This window comes from Pezoporus wallicus, unplaced genomic scaffold (genome assembly GCF_028554395.1).
Source record: "Pezoporus wallicus isolate ANWC-B61680 ecotype Strahan unplaced genomic scaffold, APGP_CSIRO_Pwel_v1 contig_3820, whole genome shotgun sequence".
NCBI classification, from domain to species: Eukaryota; Metazoa; Chordata; class Aves; order Psittaciformes; family Psittacidae; genus Pezoporus; species Pezoporus wallicus.
Genome location: NW_026643060.1, coordinates 303,600 through 322,714, shown reverse-complemented (window position 1 = coordinate 322,714; position 19,115 = coordinate 303,600). Strand labels below are relative to the sequence as shown.

Genomic DNA, 19,115 nt, shown 5'->3' with positions numbered 1-19,115 from the left:
CGCCGCCAGGGGAGCGCCGGGGCGGAGCCGGCTCTGGCCGTATCCCCGTCCCCAGCGGAGGGGTGCGGGTGCTGTGGGGCGCGGCAGTCATGGCGCTGGTGGAGGTGGACAGGGCCTTCCCCCGCTCCCTGCGGGGCTCCATTAACATCGCCCGCATGGTAAGCGCTGAGGGGAGCGGAGCGGAGCGGAGCGCGGAGGGGCCGTGCGGGCCTATCCGCGGGGTCCTGCGCTCCCGAGAGGGCGGGGACGGCGCGGGCGTGCGGGCGGTTATCGGCGCAGCGGTAGCACACGCACACAGACACAGACACGTTAGTCCTCCTGTGTGCCCGCAGCTGTTGGCGTGGGGGATGTTCTTCTGCTTCTTGGGCGCCAGGTCCGGCGGGATGTACACGTCGCTGGCCGGCATGGAGGTGGTGATCACGACGCTGTTCTTCCTCCTGTACTTGCTGAAGCTCGATAAAAAGATGACCTGGCTGTTCTGGCCACTGGCCGTGAGTACTGGCGGGCCCCGAAATGAAGGGATCTCACCCACCCGGTGGTGGCCTGTGCACAGAATCATAGAACGCTTTCAGTTGGAAGGGGCCTTAAAACTCTCCCTAGTTCCAACGCCCTTGCCGCAGCAGGGACACCGTCCCCTAGACAAGGTTGCTGCAAGCCCCTGTGTCCAACCTGGCCTTGAATGCTGCCAGGGATGGGGCAGCCACAGCTGCTCTGAACAACCGGAGTCAGCGCCTCAGCACCCTCACAGGGAAGAACTTCTGCCTAATGTCTAATCTGAATCTTCCTGCTGTCAGTTTAAAGCCATTCCACCTTGTCCTGGCCCTATATGCCCTTGTCAAAAGCCCCTCTCCACATTTCTTGTCCCATTTAGGCACTGGAAGCCACATTAAGGTCTCCCTGGAGCCTTCTGAACAACCCCAGCGCTCAGCCTCATTCTGAGGGTTGTAGTCAGCTATCTCAGGCACCATTGCCATAAAGTTGGAGCAAACCTGAGTTCCATTGTTGTTGATCCAGTTTTTCTTAGAGAGTCTTTCACATTGATTTCTCAGCAGTTGACTTCTGTCTGCTAGCAGTCCCTCTTGCAGTTAGCATCATTCGCTTAGCTTTGTGATACTGTATTTTCATCTTTCACTCCACAAATTAACCATACACTTTAATTGAAATATTTATTTGCTACTTTAGTCCATCAAGTGTAGCCAAGTTGCATAAATTTGACTGAAAAAAAAAAAAAGGTAAAATGAGGAAATTTCATCGCAAACGTTCCTTCTGACATCAAACCACTGGGTGTCACTATCGATCTTACATGGGTATCTGTAATTCCACTGTTGGAGCAATTCAGCGATTTTTGATAATTTGTAAAAAAACTGGGCGCTGTTCATGTTCTTCAGGTGTGTATTTCAGAATAAATATTTTGCTTCTGCTGGCTGTTTCAGGATATTTTTAACTCGATGATTGCAGCGTTGTTCCTCCTCGTTGTGTGCTTGTTTGCAGTAGTAGGCAAGACCAACAAGGCGACACTGGCAGGAGGAGTAAGTAGCAACATTGTTAAGGCATTTCAGTTCTTAAAGTGGACAGGATTTGAACCTCTTGGTTTCCTTCTGTTGTGGTAAGACCATGAAAATAATGGTTGTGGAAGAACATACTAAAACAAAAGTGAAGACATGTTCAATCTTACTAAAAATTTTAATCTCACTAAATCTCACTAAATTGAATCTCACCAAAAAAATAATCTTCAAATCAGACATAATTTAAAGATATTACTAGACTTGGGAGTTGCTATTGAGAAGTACTAACACTGAAAACTCCTAGAGTCTAACTAATTGGAGTAACTGATACTTGCTTCCATATCTTGCAATATGGAATAAATCTTCCATCAATCCTCAGTGGAAGAACCTGTAGCTCTTTTAGGACTATCCCATTTGGTTACACTATCTCAGAAGAAATTCCTACACTCCTGTTAAAAAAGGGTGGAAACTTTTTTAATAGACATGCTGGTACCTCCCTCCTGACATGTGTTATTATTTTTTTCTGACACAAACTGAGAAATCTTGGAAGTTGAAAAGGGGTTTGTTTTTTTTTTCAGACTCTAAGATTTTTGTGTACTTAAGATCAAATCAGTTTAATAAGCAACTGTAATTTTTAATTCAAATGAAAACATACATAATTAAGAAACAAAAAGGGGGAGGCCCTCATTTTTGAAAATACGTAAGTCTTCTGAAGTACAAGAAGAGCTCAAATGTGACAAGCCACCGTCAGAAACCCAGAACTTGCCTCAGGAGTTTTTCAAAGTCAGCTTAAGAGACTTGGTGAGAGGGAAGACAGATGTTCTTGCTGACCATGCCATCCTGAGCAGAAAGGAGATTTCCTGATAAGTGCTAAGGTATAATTTATATTGTCAGTTGTGAAGTTAAGTTGGAGGCAGGAGACTGAGCAAGTAGCTTGGAAAAAAAGTTTGGGGAGAACATCTGACATCTTCCCTGTGTATTTTTAAAATATGTGTATATTTTCAATTCGGAATGTTTCCCATTCAGAGCTTCAGAGGGGAGGAGTGCTATTTTTTTTCCCCAAAAGGCTTGTTTCTACAAATGCTGTATTTTCTCCAGGCCAATACCATTAATTAGGCATCCTTGAAGAGACAGAAAAGTTTTCATTTTGGATGAAAGCACCATCTGGCATCTCAGAGTTTTCAAAGAGAACTCAATCTCCAGGGCTTCACATAGACTTTGGGCAAAGCCAGGCTGTGAACTGCTGTATGAAAGGCTGATGGGGTTTAAATACAGATGTTACTTTACAGCTGTCTGGAATCGCATATATATTTAAATTATACCAGAACCAGGTTAGGAAGATATATCTACTGCTGCTTTGAGGAATGGTAGATGAGTCACTACAGTGAAAGAGATTCCATCTGGAAACTAACATTATTATTATTTTTATAGGTGTTTGGGTTTATATTGCTTATTCTCTGTGTTGTGGATGCAGTTGTTTTCTGGAAGATCAGCTTTGGTGGACGAAGAGAAAGGAATGCTCCTGCCAAATAATAGTAACATTTTAGTAAAAGAACGATTTCTCCACTGATGACTGGTTTACTGTTATTTTTTAAAGAATCTGTATTTTCATGTGTTCACCTTTGTTCACAAGTATAAACTTCACAGAAAATTCTCCTGTTTTGTAAGCTTAATTACATTCTTACGTGTATGAAGGTTAACTTTTACCTGAATGAAGATTAATTTTACACTTGTCTTTCTGTAATAAAAAGAACATACACATGGGCTTACGTGCATTATTTAACATTTATTTATTAAGCGAACTTAAAGGAAATATTTAATGTACCAGTAAGCAGTGTTGGGAACAGATTTACCCCCCGCCCCTTGCTGCGCTCCTCGCCTCCCTCCCGACGGCTGCTTAAGCCCGTGCGAACGCTTCCTTGCCGAGGCGTTTTGATCCCTCGGCTTTAACGTTCGCGTTCAGGATAGCTCCGAAAACTCCCTCAGCGTCTCCCCAGCGCCGTGAGGAGGGTGGGTACGGTCAAACGGGTGTCGCAGGGCACGTCCCGTGCGCGCGGCGCGGCCGCCACCCCCCAGATTTGGGGATGCTGAAACTTTTTTTCACGTTTCCGCAGGGTCACGATTTCCGCTTCCCTCCTTCAAAAAACACCCCGCACCCGTCCGCGCCCCGCGGCCGCCGCTCACCGCCATGGAGGAGCCGGGGGCCGCCGAGCCGCCGCCCGGGCCGCGCCCGCTGCTGCTGCCGGCGGAGCTGCTGCGCTCCCGCAAGGGGCGGCTCCTGCTCGCCGAGTCGGTAAGGGCGGGAGCGGGGCAAGGGGGGGAACCGCCGGGGCCGGATCGCAGCCCCCACCCGCGGAGGGGGCTCCGGGCGCGCACGCGGCAGTTAGCTCGGCCCGGCCCGGCCGCAGCGCGGTGGTGGCGGAGGCAGGCGCGGCCGAGGGCAGCCCGCGAGCACCCGCTCCGGCGAGGGGAGAGCTCGGGGTGCAGCGGCGCTGAGCCTGTCCTGGCCGGCGCGTTTCGGAAACCGACTGAGCGGTCACGTTAAGCCCCCGGTGCCGCCGCCGTGTTCCTCGTTAGCAGGAGAGCTCTTCATGTAAAAACGGCTTTGATTTCGTTTTAACCTACCCGCGGCGTGGATACAGTGACCACAGCTGACCGGTTCTGGTTTATCTCCTAGTGCCATGGGGGAGGGTATACCTTGGTATGGGTATGTCCTCAGTACATCAGGAAGGTCCTTACTCACCCCCTGATGGTGTGCGGCATTACATAGGGCATAATTATCTACCAGCTTTGGTCCTGAGTGCACCAAAAGCCGTGTTTGCCCTGACCTCGGAGAGAGACACGCTGTGGGGACAGTTCACTTACTGTGAAAAGACCAAACAATCAGGGGCAGCAATAACAGGAAACACTGCTCCCCCAGAACTACACCACATTTGTTGCTCTAGGGCCAAGTACTGAGATCAGGGCTGGTGATTTTTAGCGTAACACTTTCTGGTATTTTGCTTGTAAAGGCTTAAAGCCTGACTAATGAAAGAGTACGTGCGTGGTAGGGAAAGAGAATCACAGGCTGGTTTGGGTTGGAAGCAGCCTTAGAGCTCTTGCAGCTCCAACCCCTTGCCATGGGCAGGGGCACCTTCCACTAGAGCAGGTTGCTCCAAGCCTCATCCAGCCTGGCCTTGAACACTGCCAGGAATGGGGCAGCCACAGCTTCTCTGGGCACCCTGTGCCAGGGCTTCACCACCCTCACATGGAAGGTTTCTTCCTATAAGTCTCCCCTCTGACAGACGCTACATGCCTTTGTAAGAAGTCCGTCTCCAAATTTTTTGCAGCCCCCTTTAAGGTACTGGTGGTTTTTAAGAAAATCTACCCCCATGGGCAGTGGGTATTTCAAATAAAAAGTTAAATTTTAAGAGGAATTTAGTTGTCTGAAATTATACCTTCAACATCATTTATACTAGAAATAACAAAAGATTTAAACACTAACTTCTCTGTAAGTTTTTGACAGCAAGTAGTCAAGTATTAGGACAGCTCAAACTAGCAGTCATGGGGCTAAACTAAACATGGAGCACTGTTCAGATCTGTAAGGTGTCTCTGTCTGTCCGCTGTGCTAGCTCAGAGAAGGAAACGGGGAAATTCAGGCAGGAGAAGGGGGAGGTATGGGCAGAAGGGGCAGTGCCGTTAGACTCCCAGACCAGCCCTGTGAGTTTGTGAAACTTGGTAACAGACAGGAGATGCACAGCTGGATTTGAGAAGAAAGCCCATTCATCCAGGAGATGAGGATGACTTCTGCAGTGGGGAGCACAGACCTTGGGCTGGGGAGCAGAGGCCACATGCAGCATCAGCTCCAGCAGAAGTGCTGTGAAAACCCCATGTATTCCCATCACTCATACAGCATCTGCAGTTTGCAAAAACACATGTTTAGAAGATACCAAATCAACTAACTTCCCTCCTGTGGCATTCAATTTTGTTATGTTCTATAATATATACTGGAATTTCCTATAGAAGCCTACAGCCGGTAGATGATGACTTTCAGACAGGCTGGCTTTTTAACATCTCCAAATGATGATGATTTGAGGAGTACTGTTTTGGTCATGGGATCAGACTCACCCTTTTGTTGTCATAGAGAAGTACTGATTATGCCTCCTTGGAGTAATAAAAACTGCTCTGTTTTGACAAAAGAGAGGCTTGTCCTGTGTGAGACCACTTGGGGCTTCCCGAGGGTTTGGCTGGCTGGATGCAGCACTAAAAGAGGCTGCTGCAAAGCTTTCTCTTGCTCTCTGTGGGCCAGCCCACGTGCCAAGGGTGTCATTTCCTGACAGAGGGAGGCAGTGGTAGTTTCTCTCCTGTTGTCTCAGCTTTACTAGAAGAAACCCTTGAAGGCAACACAGGCCCCAGAACAAATCCAGTCTGTGTACAATTAAGAGAAATTCAGTGCCAAATAATTGAAGATGAGTCCAAGTTAAATCTATCACAGTTTATATCTGTGTTTCATCTTTAGCTTTGTATTTCTCCTCTCAAATGTGTGATTTGTCCCTCTTTGACACAGCACTGATGTGGGGCGGGGTTGTGTTCTGCATAAACATATGTAAATAATAATTCATGGGATACAGATTTTGAATAGTGTCCTTTGTTTAGGAAGAAAATGGGGTTCTCATTATTATCAAATACCTCTCTCACATTATTATTATTCGGCAGCTTGGCAAGTCCCAAGGGATGTGCTTTATTTCTCAGTGTTTAAAGTCATGCAAATACTGGCATGTCTGCAGGTAGATCAGAGGCTTTCTGTTCCACTGCAGGAAATGCCAAGTCAGCTTTTTCAACATGTAAAATACAAACCACCACATATTGAAAAATATACTACCACCGAAGCAAAGCAGCGACTTGCAGACTTGTCTTTACTGGGGTAGATGGTCACACTTCTGCTTTTCTGGGTATGGCAGAAAGGGAACAGAAGTCAGCTTCAGCAGATTCCCTCCAGCGAGGATTGCTTTGTTCAGATGAAGGAAACTTATAGCCACTTGCTGTCAAAAGTAACATTTTCATACATTTTTACACATTTTCACATGAAGTGAGTATGGACCTTCATAGTGTTCAGGTACAAGTTTCATGTCGGTGTGCAGACTGCTCTGGGGTCTGTCAGGTCTGGGCATTCTGGTGCTTCCTCTAGAACAAGTTAGGCTGGTGATGAAGCCGATTACAGGAAGAAGCTTAATTAGAATCTCAAATTTTATTCAGAGAAGGAAGTTCCCCCCATCCGTCTGTTCCTTTTCATCTTCCTGCCTCATTAATTTTTTATTCCACCTGGGATAGCTGCACAGCCACAAAGCAGTAACATCAAATACATGTATAAGCTTTGCTGTCTCTCCTGAGCCTATTTATTTTCACTGTCTTGCACCTCCACTTTCTAATCACCATTTTTAATCTCCCAAGTTGATTTTTTTCCCTTTCTGTCCCCTCCCCATACCATTATTTCTTCCATATATTGTAACACTCCTTTTAAGCTACTTATTTTTTCTGAGTACTGAAGTTGCTGTCTTGAAGGTCAGCTTCTCACCCATGCTCTTTTCCCTCCTTAAGAGATGCATTTTTCAGTTCCCTTTATTCCATGTTGAAACCATTTAACAGACATTCTCATACCTGCCACCAGAGCTTGTCCAGGCAAGATTCACATTTATGTGTCCTGCTGCTCGTCCTGGCTGTTTCAGTCAAGCTTTTGTGCTTGTCCTGGTGACTACTGTAATTGTCATCTCCTTAGTCCCCTGAAGCCAGTACACAGTCGCATTATGGAGTTTTTTAATAGAAATGTGGTATGACTATATAAGGTTGTCCTATATAAGGTTGTGTCACCTTTGTGGTCACACAAAGAATGTAGAAATCATTGTGCCTGTTTTTCTTCTCTTTTCCTGTCTCTCTTCTGTCTTTTCAGTCTCCTCTGGACTGACCTTCATAAATGAAACTGCTCTGTGTAAAGCCTCCTTTGAAGACAATCCTGTGCCTTTGACTGGGTCTGTAGCCAGAAGGCAACTCTTGCAGCTAACTCTGGGGGAACCGAGAGCTTCGTGACAAGTATGATGAAGAAGTAAAATAGCAGAGACCACTGAGTGAGCACCTCTTTTATGGAGACAGGCTGAGAGTATTGAGCTTGTTCAGCCTTAGAGCAGCTTTCAGTGCCTAAAGGGGACAACAAGAAATGTGGAGAGGGGCATGCAGGGATAGGACAGGGGCAATGTCTTGAAACTAACAGAAGATTTACATTAGACATTAGGCAGAAGTTCTTCCCTGTGAGGGTGCTGAGGCGCTGGCACTGGTTGCCCAGACAAGCTGTGGTTGCCCCATCCCTGGCAGCATTCAAGGCCAGGTTGGACGAGGCTTGAAGCAACCTGCTCTAGTGGAGGGTGTCCCTGCCCATGGCAGGGGCTTGGAACTGGACAAGCTCTGAGGCCCCTTCCAACCCAAACCGTTCTGTGACCTACTTTCACTCTCTATCAATAAGCAATAACAAATGCACTTTTGCCCAGAAGAGATCACCACAAGCCACTTTTAAAACTGTTAAGCAAACAACAAGTTAAGCAAACTTGTTCTTTTCCAAGGAGGGCACATGAGGAGCATTTGATGCATTTGATGGTGTGGAGCGGAGGGCACTGGGGTGTGTGTAGTAGTGTGCAATGATGTCAGCTGCTTCCCAGCGTCTTTGTCCCCAGTGGGCTGCAGTGGCTCTGTTCTCCCTGCACGGAGCTAACGCCTTCTCGATCTGCCCTGACCTCAGCACTTCAGCAGTCCTCCCACCCTTAAGGAGCCCAGTGCTCTCTAACCATTGTAACTCATTATTTTTTATACCTTCCAGTGGAAGCTAGTGACATGATGCAGTATAACTTCATAATGCCTGGCCAGCTGAAGAAGCCCAGCAACAGTATTGAGTGAGAACTATGTGGGAGAAAATCTATTTTGAAACACAATACCAGAGAAGTTCCTTTAAAAAAGAAAAAGTAATATTTAATAGTTCTTTCTCTTTTATGTACAGTCCCATCCCCACACACCAAAAACAAAAGGTGCTCAGTGAACAAATCGGGCTTCTTTTTTTGCCAGGATTTTTTATAGTCTTACCACTTCCAGACTATGAAAGGATCCTCTTCTGTGCTTCACTGAGCTACAGCTTTCTGCATCCACATATTATTCCACAGTGGAGCTGGCAATCACGATAAACTTTCAATAGCTGCTATCAGTGCTGAGGATATAATCCCAAGGGACAAAGACCTCCCCTTTGTATATGCAAATGGACAAAACTAATAAAACACTACACTTTTTTTTCGCCCAGAAACAGCAGTGCTTTCTGAGTCTGAAAGTACTAGAAATGAACTTGCAAATGCATTGAGCCGAACTTCCTCTCTAGCTGTTGGGTTTTGGTTTTGGCTTGTTTTCTTTTTTAGCCTAGATACAGAGCTGTTGAAAAATTACAAGATCCCATTGCTTGGCCTTCTCTGAAATCATTTTTAAATATGTAGCTGCAGTAAAAAGGTGCAGAACAAGTTTGATACGCTTTGATCATCTGACGGTCTTTAGAAGGGTCAGGCTATGTTCTGAGCATTGCTTTAGAGTTTGTCAGTTTTGAGCAGTTTTTGGTTTGCCAGATGTTTGTCTCAAAGACTTGAAGTCTGGAAAAGCAAATAGGTGTTCATGAGTTCTGGGTACAGACAGATCAGTGTATGGTGGGGGGGAGAGGTGTGTTTTTTAAATTACCAGATTTTTAGATGACATCAGGTGCTGCAGTTAATGGCACTGCAGTTCAATGGTCAGACAAGATAAGATACCTACTCGCTTCTGTAATTCAGAAAAGGCAGTAATAGGTAATACCCACTATTGCTCAGGGAGTCCCTGCACTCCACTTACCAGAAGAGGAAATGATCTGTAAATGAAGAAACGAGAAACATTATCGAAAGGCAGCAGCTTTGGGGCTCTCCTATTACACAGGGCTGTCCCCGGGTTGCCTGGTAGATCTGACATCAAAATCCACATCAGGGCTGTGACACTGCCACCAGGGAGACCAAAGAAAAAAAAAAACAAGCCCTACAGAGCCATCAGGCACCTCCTTCCTTTTGTTTCTCTTGCTCTTTCTAATGCCTGCCTGCCCTTCCAGCCTTGCCTCAATGAAGGCTGTAGCATCTAAAATACTATCTCTTAACCTTTATTCTGAAAATCTGGTCCATTATTTTATAGGTGTGTATTTCACAAAATCTTCCTTAGGCCTTTTCAGTCTCTGAATGCCTGCAGAACGAGAGCAGTAATCACACTTCATGTCAGATTCTTTCCCTTTTACAGTTATCATCAGGAATCCATTGAAATCAAGGGAATTCTTGCAAATCAAGGGTGTTGGGTATTTTTAATGTGGCTTTAATGTGCACTTCACCAGCACAACAGTGGGGTGCTGATAAGTAGAGGTGAGGACCAGGGAGCTGTGATGGGCTGGAACTCAAGCTCCCCCACTCGTGGTAGTGATGGCAGGAGTATTGGTACTGTTCATCAGGGCCAAGGAACAGGCAGCAGGAGACTGATGCAATCCTATCAGTAACTGAGAATTTGTTGGAGCAAATAACTGTCCTGTTAACTGGATTTTTAAATGGACAACCAGTATTTCCCCAGATGCCAGGTTCTCTGGATCAGGCCAAATTAGAAAGCTGAAATGCTCAGACTGATGCTTTTGTCTCTTCAGCAACTTACCTTGCACCGAACCAGGGATCCCGGCAGCACACCAGAGCAAGAGCCCCTCAGTGTGCTCATCACAAAACAAGTTTCTGTTGCATCCTGAGCCCCATTAACAGCAGGGTCTTGGGCACTGCGCTGCATTTCAAACCACATAGACCAGCCCAGGACCATCAGGGTGAAGGAAAGACAGCAGGAACCTTAAGTTGCACTAACTACTGTAAAGCTGATGTTAAAAGGCTCTTCGTTTCACCTAATAGTTAAGGCTTTTGACAGGAAAACTTTTTGCTCTGTATAAAGGCCGGCAGAGCACAGGAGTTACTGTATTGAACAGAATCGAGATCAAAGTGATCTCCCTCCTCGTCATCAACTTACGTATCTGAAATTTGCCTCTCTGCCTCCCCTTGCTGCTGTAGTATGATGTATTATTTAACACTGCATTTAATCATTTCATAAGTGATCTAACAAGTTCAGTTCAGGTCTAATGCTCAGCTACTGAAAGGGGGTTGGTAGGTGGGACCTATCCTGAAGTCCTCTCCTCCCTGCTGCTGTTTGTCCCTGCATACTTCTCTGTCTATACATCTCAGCTAGCACACTTGCCTTTAGCCAGAAAAAGAAAGAGATTTCCTTTTAAATATCAGAATGAAAGAAAAAAAATCCTAGCTATGTGATGATTTCTTTTTAAATGGAGAAAACATGAAACCATGTCTAAATTATGTTCCACAAATGCAAGTGAAGCAGATTGCCAAAGTTAAAGTCCAGTCTTTCTGGCTTAATTCCTTAGGGGTGGGAAGGGAATAGGGGTTGTGATAGGAAGGAGGAAGTCCTCTCTTTCCTCTTAGTAGTTTTGCAAGTTCTATTATATCCACTTCTTTTCAAACAGAACTCACTACTTTTCAGAAATAATACCATGTTCAGGTTAAGATACAGTGAACACTATATGAAAACCCTGGAAAAAGCCGCAAAAAGGCTATGGAAGCAATAAGCAAATAATAATAAATAACAAAATAGGATAACGGCCTAGATGTAAAAGTGAACTCTGTGTATTACACCAGATCAGTTCATACAACCCAGTGAAACGAGAACAATGCGTAGACATTAAGATAAATATAGTATCTTACTAAAAATGTCACATCCTCTCAGACTTCACCACCCAGTCCTAATGGATCTAAACAATATACTCAGCTATTATCATCCTGGTAAAGAACTGACAGCTTTCCCCAAAACCCAGGCTTAGAATAAAGGCTTTTTAATTAAGAAATTATTTCAACAGGCTTGAACTGTAGTTGGCCCTAAACCTAAATGGGCTCTATTGAGATATGTATTTGAAGGTTGGCTGACTGCTCTTAAGAATATTTATTAATTAATTCTATGAGCCTTTTCATTTACATATGATAATGATGGGGGGGGGGGGTGTTGAGGTACAGTTGGTTCCCAGGAACATGTGGTAGCAGCAAATAAATCCATAGATGTGAAACTGAATGAAGCAAATGCATTGGTCATCACAGTGCCAACATTTATGCTTTTCAGGAAGCCACATCTGCCTTTGTGTGTGCCATCTGAGGAAAAATAAAACATCTATTTTCAATATTATATGAGTGAGAATGTCAGTGTCACAGTTTAGCATTTAAAAGTTCAGTTCTGAAATTCCTTGTAATCTAACACTGAAACAGCACCTGTGTTGACCAAAAGCATCTCTGGGCATTGCTTAGGCAGAGATTTGTCTCCAAGAAGAAAGCCTGAACAGAGCAGCTCAGGTGTAAACTAGCACATAATATACTTGCGGGAGGTGTTTTACTCAGCATGCTAGCTGCATTTTATTAGTATTATTTTGAGCTAATTTGAAGAAAACAGCAACCAGTTCCCATGCAGGGCAGTAGAGCAGCAGGGCTGGAGCCTCTGCCCAGAGGTGACCAGCTCACAGCATATCATTTGAAAATTTTGTTATGTTTCTCCATGGTTTCCTCACCTCCCACTTTCACAAATACAGCAGCTGAAAGTCCAGAAGCACTTCAGTGCTGTGGTTTAGGTGAAAGTGCATTCTCTTTAACCATTTTTCCATTGTGAAACTCTGGTTTAAGCCATAAACTGTATTCTGAAGGTCTTTTAATTGAATGGGAAAACAAATGCTATTTCTTATTACTTTGTAATTATAAATTATCGTGGAGATAAAACAAACGTATGGGAATTACCTATCCAATTAGTCTCTAAACCAGCTGTCAACACTGGAAAACTAGACCCTAAGACTTCCAGAAATCACAGAATAATTACTTCTCAGCTCTTTTCTGTCCATCAACAGCAGACTTTTTCTTTCAGCTCTAAGAAGATTATCAGTGCTGAGTTACTTTGGGCTATCTGAGCAATGATTTCGGTTTTAAATGAGAACAGTCACAGCTGAAAGCTGAAAGCTCTCTTTGCTTGGCAATGCCCCGCTCTGTTTTCAGAATTATACTGTCAGCAGTGTTCACAATCCAGAGCAAATTACTGACTCTGAGAGGTGCAAATCCACCGTGTGCTCCAGAAAGTCAACTTCATACACGTTGAAATAAATGCCATTACCTTAGATTTATTCCACGCTAAACAAGAAAACTCATTTGGCCTAAGGAAAAAAAGAAAAAAAAGAAGCAAGATAATGCCATCACCAGCAGCACTGACAGAACAGTGCTTCAAAGCAGTTCAGCTGCCTGAGGCTCTGCTATTCCAAGAGAATAACTAGTTTGCTCTTCACTCTAGGTGCTGTCATTTATCATCTTTATCTGCTATATTGCGTCTCAAGCTACCTCTTTCATGATGGCACCTCTCCTTGAGTTTCTGCTGGCACTGTTTCTTTTTTTTGCCTACGCTTCCAAACTTAATGAGAAGTTTAAAGGACTCTACTGGCCTTTGATGGTAAGTGAAATGTGCAGTTTCAAAGATATCACTGTACAGTGTAACATGAGTAAAAGGGACTATGTGGGAATTTAGGCTGACGGTTAATAACTTCTCCTTCTTATTAGAAACTTGTCTGCATTGCCTCCTCTTCAAAAGACCCAGAGCACTCTTTAAACTATGCTGTATTACATACTATAGCTTTCTTGGTGCTGACACAAAGCATGGTTGTATTAAAGCATGGAACTTATGCCCTATTCCAGGCAAATGGCTTAGGGCTGGATTTTCAGAAGCAGGCAGCACCAGCCTAAGTCTAACCACTTCTCAGGCCTCCTTAATATAGCCACCCTTAAAAATGGGGAAGCCAGGGCAGGCTCTATAGCAATGCATATACTTCACTAGTGTTTTTAAATTCTAAGTGCTGTTGAGGTGCAGTTGTACTCACGTGCAAACCAGCTGACAGCTGTTTCATTAAGGGGGAAGCCCTGCAACTCTTGCCAGCAGATGCCATTCACACAAAGGAAACACTGTCTGGCTACTCCTTGGGCAGTTTCCAGGTTTGTAGTTGCAGGTGGTTACTGCACACTGGCCACTGGATGTCTCTGTTGCGTCAGATCTACGTTCTAAAGAGAGCATTTGCTTACCAGTACAAATACTTCAAAAAAGAACAGTAATTCAATCAATCTGTATTCTTTTGGTACAGTTTAGCTATAGTTCATCATAAGTGAGAATTTGAATTAGAGCTCTCAATGTATGAAAATAACATTAGCAAGTCCACTGGTGGATAGAAAATAGCAGTGACTTTGATTGTGACTGTGCGTGGTTTCCAGCTGGTAATCTCAGTCCCATCATTTTCCTGTTTTTTACACGCCTCTGATTCCAGAACTAAGATGAAAAAAAGCTTTCACATGTTTATTATGTCCATTACCATAATATACTCCAGCTGCCAAATGTAGATAACTGACCTTGTCCTGACTTCAGAAGAGTCGAGTTTCTTGTAAGATTTGTGTTCTGAGACAGTATCTTACTTATCCATCTGCCTTCTGAAAAGGCAGAAGATCTAATTGTGACCAGAGGTCAGGATACCAGTATTCCAGCTCACATGATTTACACGTGCCCTGGGAATCACAGCTCCTTATTTAATACACAGTTCAGAGACACAGTTTCCCCAGCACACCACTGCTTGTGTTACAGCGCATGGCCCCTGCCCTGCTGAGCTGCAGTCTCAGCCACAGAAGCACGTATGTCTGTGACAGCAACAGGTACATTCACTTAGGCTAGCCTGTGGAATTACAAGTGTACATACTAAGTATAAATCATAGCTTTAAATATTAAAAGTATTTCGTTCCTAGCTGCTACAGTTCCTACAGACAGGCTTGCTTCTATACAGAAACAGGTACACCCCAGTTCACCATAGGAACTGGTTTGCTCCTCCAGAGCCTCCAGTACTGCAGGAGTTCTGCATAAAGATGAGATTTCTTTAGGTATTTCAAATGATTCTTCCATTACAGCAGACAGTACTGTGCTCCAGGTTTAGCCTCACAGAAATCTAGCCCTTCTTTGCCTGAAGAAAGGTCTGCCTGTCATAAGCCTGGTAAAAGTAGGATTTATACCCGCATCTGTAAGAGCAGAAGCTTATGCCAAGATTCTGGTCATCTCTCATTTAAAAATATTTCCCAGATGAGCAATTCATCTGCTACAAAACAGCAGTCTGCAGTCATGCTGCAGCATCAGGCCAGTCCACTGATGCAACAACAGAGGGTTTTAGTGGCCATTTCTGAAATCTTTTTTACAGGATCTTCTGTATTGGAATTCATGACTAATCTGAGAATGCAACATTGCCTATTTTACAGGATTTCTTGCGGTGTGTCACTGCTGCCATTATTTACTTTGCCATTTCAATTGCTGCTGTCTCAAAATATACCGATGGAGCATCTAAAGCAGCAGGAGTAAGTAGACATGAGCTTTCTACTTGAGTATTTTGGAGAAATGAGTATGGATGTACTTCAGAAACAATTCAATTTTGACCCCATTGCAAGTATTATACATTTCTTCCATTAACTAACTGAGATTTAGATTTGCCTAAGGCAAGGAAGAAATTGTCAGTTACTTAGAAAAACAAGTTTTGGATCAGTGAATAGCTTTTTCATCCTGACAGTGCTGCTCAGTGTTAACTGTACTACTTAGGGAAGATGCCTATTCTGCTTTTTAATTTCACCAGCTGTACAGGGAAGACTTTTCTGTTGCTGCAAAGAACATCAAGTTCCTTGAATGGAGGGAATAATAATAATAATGAAAAAATAAACATGTGACTACTAAGGACAGCCTAAATTAAGTAATCTCAACCTCCTGCCTCTAGTGCTTCTTTTTACTTGGATGAGTTGAAACAGCAGTGTCATTTTACTTTCCAGTGTATGGGCTGCCCCCGAGAGAGTCTTCATCAACATTTTGTGTTCAGAAATAAGATACAGCCTCTCCACCTGCAACTTGACTCTAAGCATCAATAATGTATGCAACATTAATAAAATTTGCATAATAACTTTAAAAGATAGGGAAGAACAATACCCAGCAGTGTTACCCATCAGCCCTTAACAAACCATCCCAAGTAATACACGATTTCAAAACAAAGACCTTGTTCCAATCTTTGTCAACCCATTTAGACATGGTGCAACCCACCCAGCATTTACCCTAGCTTCTCAGAGTGAAAGCCAGCCTGTTCTTGCCACGGTGCCACTTCTTTGACGCTAAACGGGTTACTGCGGAATCATTTCATCTCAGTCTAGTTCACTCTGCAATAGACATGTCTCTTCGCAAACCTCTAAAAAGTATTTCCAGAGGAATTGAGGTGATTTCTTGGTGGCAAAGAGAAGCCTTGGGAGGGGGGAGGAGCAGGCTACAATCTCTGTTAGCTCCAACCACAGGGCAGTGCTGATGCTCATGCTCAGGGTGTGCCCAGAGCCAGGGAGGGATATAGCTTGGGGAACAGTTAAGGATGCATCTGACAGAGCAATGACAGACATTGCTACCCAGGCTTCCAAATTAGCTGTAATTTAATTGATGCCAGTGGGTCACAACGCATTTCCCTTCCCTGTCTTTTTAGGAAGGCACAGGCCAAAAAAAATAAGCCTCAGTCTTCTCTAAGAATCGTTGTGTTGGTTAGGCTTATTTTCATTTGTCTGGGATGTGACCTGTCTTTAAAAACTATTATTTTGCCATTTTAGGTGTTTGGATTTATAGCCACGATAGTGTATGCCATTGATTTCTACATAACCTTCAATGACCTGGTTACTTTTCTCAAGCAAGGCAGTTCTGATACCCCTGAAGGGCACAAGTCAGAGGGTAGGTAAAATTCCCTGTTTTGGTTATATGAGCATGTAACATGAGATTTTCTTCTCCATTTCACCCTTCACAGGGAAGCAAGAGCACTCAGAACAGTTTCTATTCTTGGCTACCTTGGGTTTGTATGCCACACCTATATGGAATTATGAAGCTGCTTAGTCTTAAAATACGTCTGGAATTTAAGTGATTTATAAAGAGAACTAGCAAGCCATGGATATAAAGTTTCTCAAGAGTTTTACACCATGTAACTTTGAAAGGCCCCAGATCCCATTATAGAAATTATTGTGCAGAACAGGCCTTTTTCTTCCCAAAGTGTCTTACTTCAAAGACAAACATCTACCCTTTTTAATAACTTAATAATTCACTTAATTTTTATAACGAAAAATATTTTTTATAACTTAGCATCCATTAGTCCACAGTTTTGTGTGTTACTTCCTTTTTACCATCTCTTTATCATGATTACCTCTTATTCAGGGTCAAGCTTTAACCATCTATGGGCAAATGACCTTGAAATTCGAGGACCACAAGGCATAAAATTAACAGGATTGTTATCAAATTTCTTTTAGTATGGGAGGTGCAGTTTACCTCAGGTTAGACAGATCCACTCAAAGATAAAAAGAGGGACCTGCTGTTGGAAGTTGAAACTCATTTCAAGTCAAGCCAGGACACAGGTAGCTATTTTGCAGTACTCAGGAGTTCAAATCAGGCATCACGCCCCAGTACTATTCATCGCACCCACACAGATGAGAAAGACTGCTCCACACCTAAAAACAGACCAAAAGATCTCACCCCCCAAAACCTCTCAAAAATGAACACCCCAGATGTGTACAGAATCACTGAAGGTCTAAAGTAATGCTAATAGTATTTTCTAGGTATTCTAGTAGACTGTAAAATGTTTTGCAGGCTTTAGGCCAAGAAGAGAAACAAATGAAGAATTAAAGAACACATCACAGGAAATAAACAAGACTAAAAACTGTTCATCCCCACACACCTCAAAAGAAAATCAGATGACTGGGGTACAAATTTAGGCTAAAGGTTAGATCAGATTTCCCTGGAGATGGAGGGACAAATTTATAAACTTACAAATGCACAGTTGTGTAGCTTTGTGTTGAAGATTTGACTGTGCAAGAAAAGCTTTGCCCTGCAGCACTGCTTCTCCAGCACCAAACTTGTGTTCACATTGGAGATCTTATCTGCTGAGGTCAGAAATCCTGTGCTTCCTTGCAAGCAGAGTCTCAAGCTTGGGCAAGATGTACCCCTCTGTACTTATTGGGATTTCTTAACATCTTAAAGCTTTCAGATAGGTTTAACTGGCAGTGCGTAACCGTGACCCCCAGCAATGTTCTAGTACAGGTAGCAGGTCTTCAGCAGACTTCCTCTTGGTGGTCACACTAACAGTAATACGTCTGCAGCTTCTTCTGTCTGAAGACCATTGCAGTGGTCTGACTGCTTCTGAGCAGCATTTCTCAAGTCCTTTGAGACACCACTTAAAGCTCCATCATATCAGAAAGAACGGTCATGTTACAAGCCTTTTCCTAAATGTGCCACATCCTTTGAAGCACATGCCTGCTGAAGAGCAGTGTACCTCTCCCAGCAGGAGCTGAAGCCGATGCAGAGGTGGCCAGTTTTCATTTTCACTATTGGTTCTTGTCTTACATTTCAGATGAGGACTCCAATTCTGACTCGGACTGAAGAACTGAAGTGTGAAGGGAAGATCATCAGGCACTTTCCACTTTGCCAAATGCACTGCTGATTGAAATATCTCCCTTATTTCAGCCTTGGTATTCTCTTTCCACCTCACTGTTTACAGAAGCATGAAAGCACAAACAGGGCAGTGATGTGGAAGAGGAGACTATTCCCAATGCCATTAGACAATCCTTCAGAACTACGTGTTTTACGGTAGTTCAACCTCTCCCAGAGGTCTGTATCCAGACAACACATCTCAATTCTCCATTGCCCATCCTTCCTCAGCACTACGATGTACTGAGTAAACAGGATCATAATATTTTAATCATGTAAGTGGAGCTTTTAATATGCTTTATTAATTCCAAATCTGTAACACTTATACCTTTTATACTTCTTGCTGTGCCAAAGAAGAGAGGCTTGGAATGCCTCTACTTTATTTGTATTTTTTCTTGATTAACTAACACTATTTCTTTATCTGAAGTCTGAATATTCCACCATCTCAAGCACTGAAGGCATAGGTTATAGCTGACAGGTTGATTTCAACACATTTATATTTACTGCCTATCTGCGACAAGAAAAAGTGACAACTGGACAATGTCACCACAGATACAAGGTAGAACAGATGAGGTATCATCTTACCAACCTCCTCTCTGCCACTTGTGTGGAAGCCCTTGTATGTGTTTGCACATGCAGGTAAGGAAGGGTTGTCAAGTACCATCCAACAGCTGCCTGTTGAAGCCTGTAAATATCTGTGCAGGATCTCAACCACTGTCTGACCTCATGCCCTGTGTTGCAAACGTCCATCCTCCCAGGAGGAGCAGTGCTGGACTTGGTCTGCTGGGTGTGCAAAACAGACAGCTCTCTCTGTATTACTCAGGATCCCTGCGCCCCAGGAGGGCAGTGCATCCTCCCCACTGTGAAAGGCCAAAACAACTGATCTTGGCGTACTTGGTGTCTACCACACACTGCCTGGAAAAAGCACGGTGTGCTTCCTACATACAGCATCAGACGGGTCTGTTT

The 19,115-nt window shown here is 43.8% G+C and overlaps 2 protein-coding genes across 2 annotated transcripts; both read left to right on the top strand.

Annotated features, from left to right (window-relative positions):
- The first annotated feature begins 67 nt into the window (after positions 1-67).
- On the top strand, positions 68-3,075 carry LOC130592348 (chemokine-like factor). The gene is made up of 4 exons (XM_057396598.1): positions 68-158; positions 333-491; positions 1,434-1,529; positions 2,937-3,075. The coding sequence occupies exons 1-4, from the start codon at positions 90-92 to the stop codon at positions 3,036-3,038; spliced, it is 426 nt and encodes a 141-aa protein (XP_057252581.1). The 5' UTR covers positions 68-89; the 3' UTR covers positions 3,039-3,075.
- A 319-nt stretch (positions 3,076-3,394) lies between these two features.
- Positions 3,395-18,681, top strand: CMTM3 (CKLF like MARVEL transmembrane domain containing 3). Its single transcript, XM_057396612.1, has 6 exons — positions 3,395-3,515; positions 3,620-3,798; positions 12,936-13,091; positions 14,924-15,019; positions 16,292-16,409; positions 18,073-18,681. The coding sequence occupies exons 2-6, from the start codon at positions 3,694-3,696 to the stop codon at positions 18,099-18,101; spliced, it is 504 nt and encodes a 167-aa protein (XP_057252595.1). The 5' UTR covers positions 3,395-3,515; positions 3,620-3,693; the 3' UTR covers positions 18,102-18,681.
- The last annotated feature ends 434 nt before the right edge of the window (positions 18,682-19,115 follow it).

What these genes read in the sequence shown, in the direction of transcription:
- LOC130592348 (XM_057396598.1), top strand. Translation starts at nt 90, where the DNA reads ATGGCGCTGGTGGAGGTGGACAGGGCCTTCCCCCGCTCCCTGCGGGGC. An exon ending in CCATTAACATCGCCCGCATG is followed by an intron (nt 159 to 332) that starts GTAAGCGCTGAG and finishes GTGTGCCCGCAG; the next exon opens with CTGTTGGCGTGGGGGATGTT. An exon ending in GGCTGTTCTGGCCACTGGCC is followed by an intron (nt 492 to 1,433) that starts GTGAGTACTGGC and finishes TGGCTGTTTCAG; the next exon opens with GATATTTTTAACTCGATGAT.
- CMTM3 (XM_057396612.1), top strand. Translation starts at nt 3,694, where the DNA reads ATGGAGGAGCCGGGGGCCGCCGAGCCGCCGCCCGGGCCGCGCCCGCTG. An exon ending in GACTCTACTGGCCTTTGATG is followed by an intron (nt 13,092 to 14,923) that starts GTAAGTGAAATG and finishes CCTATTTTACAG; the next exon opens with GATTTCTTGCGGTGTGTCAC. An exon ending in GAGCATCTAAAGCAGCAGGA is followed by an intron (nt 15,020 to 16,291) that starts GTAAGTAGACAT and finishes TTGCCATTTTAG; the next exon opens with GTGTTTGGATTTATAGCCAC.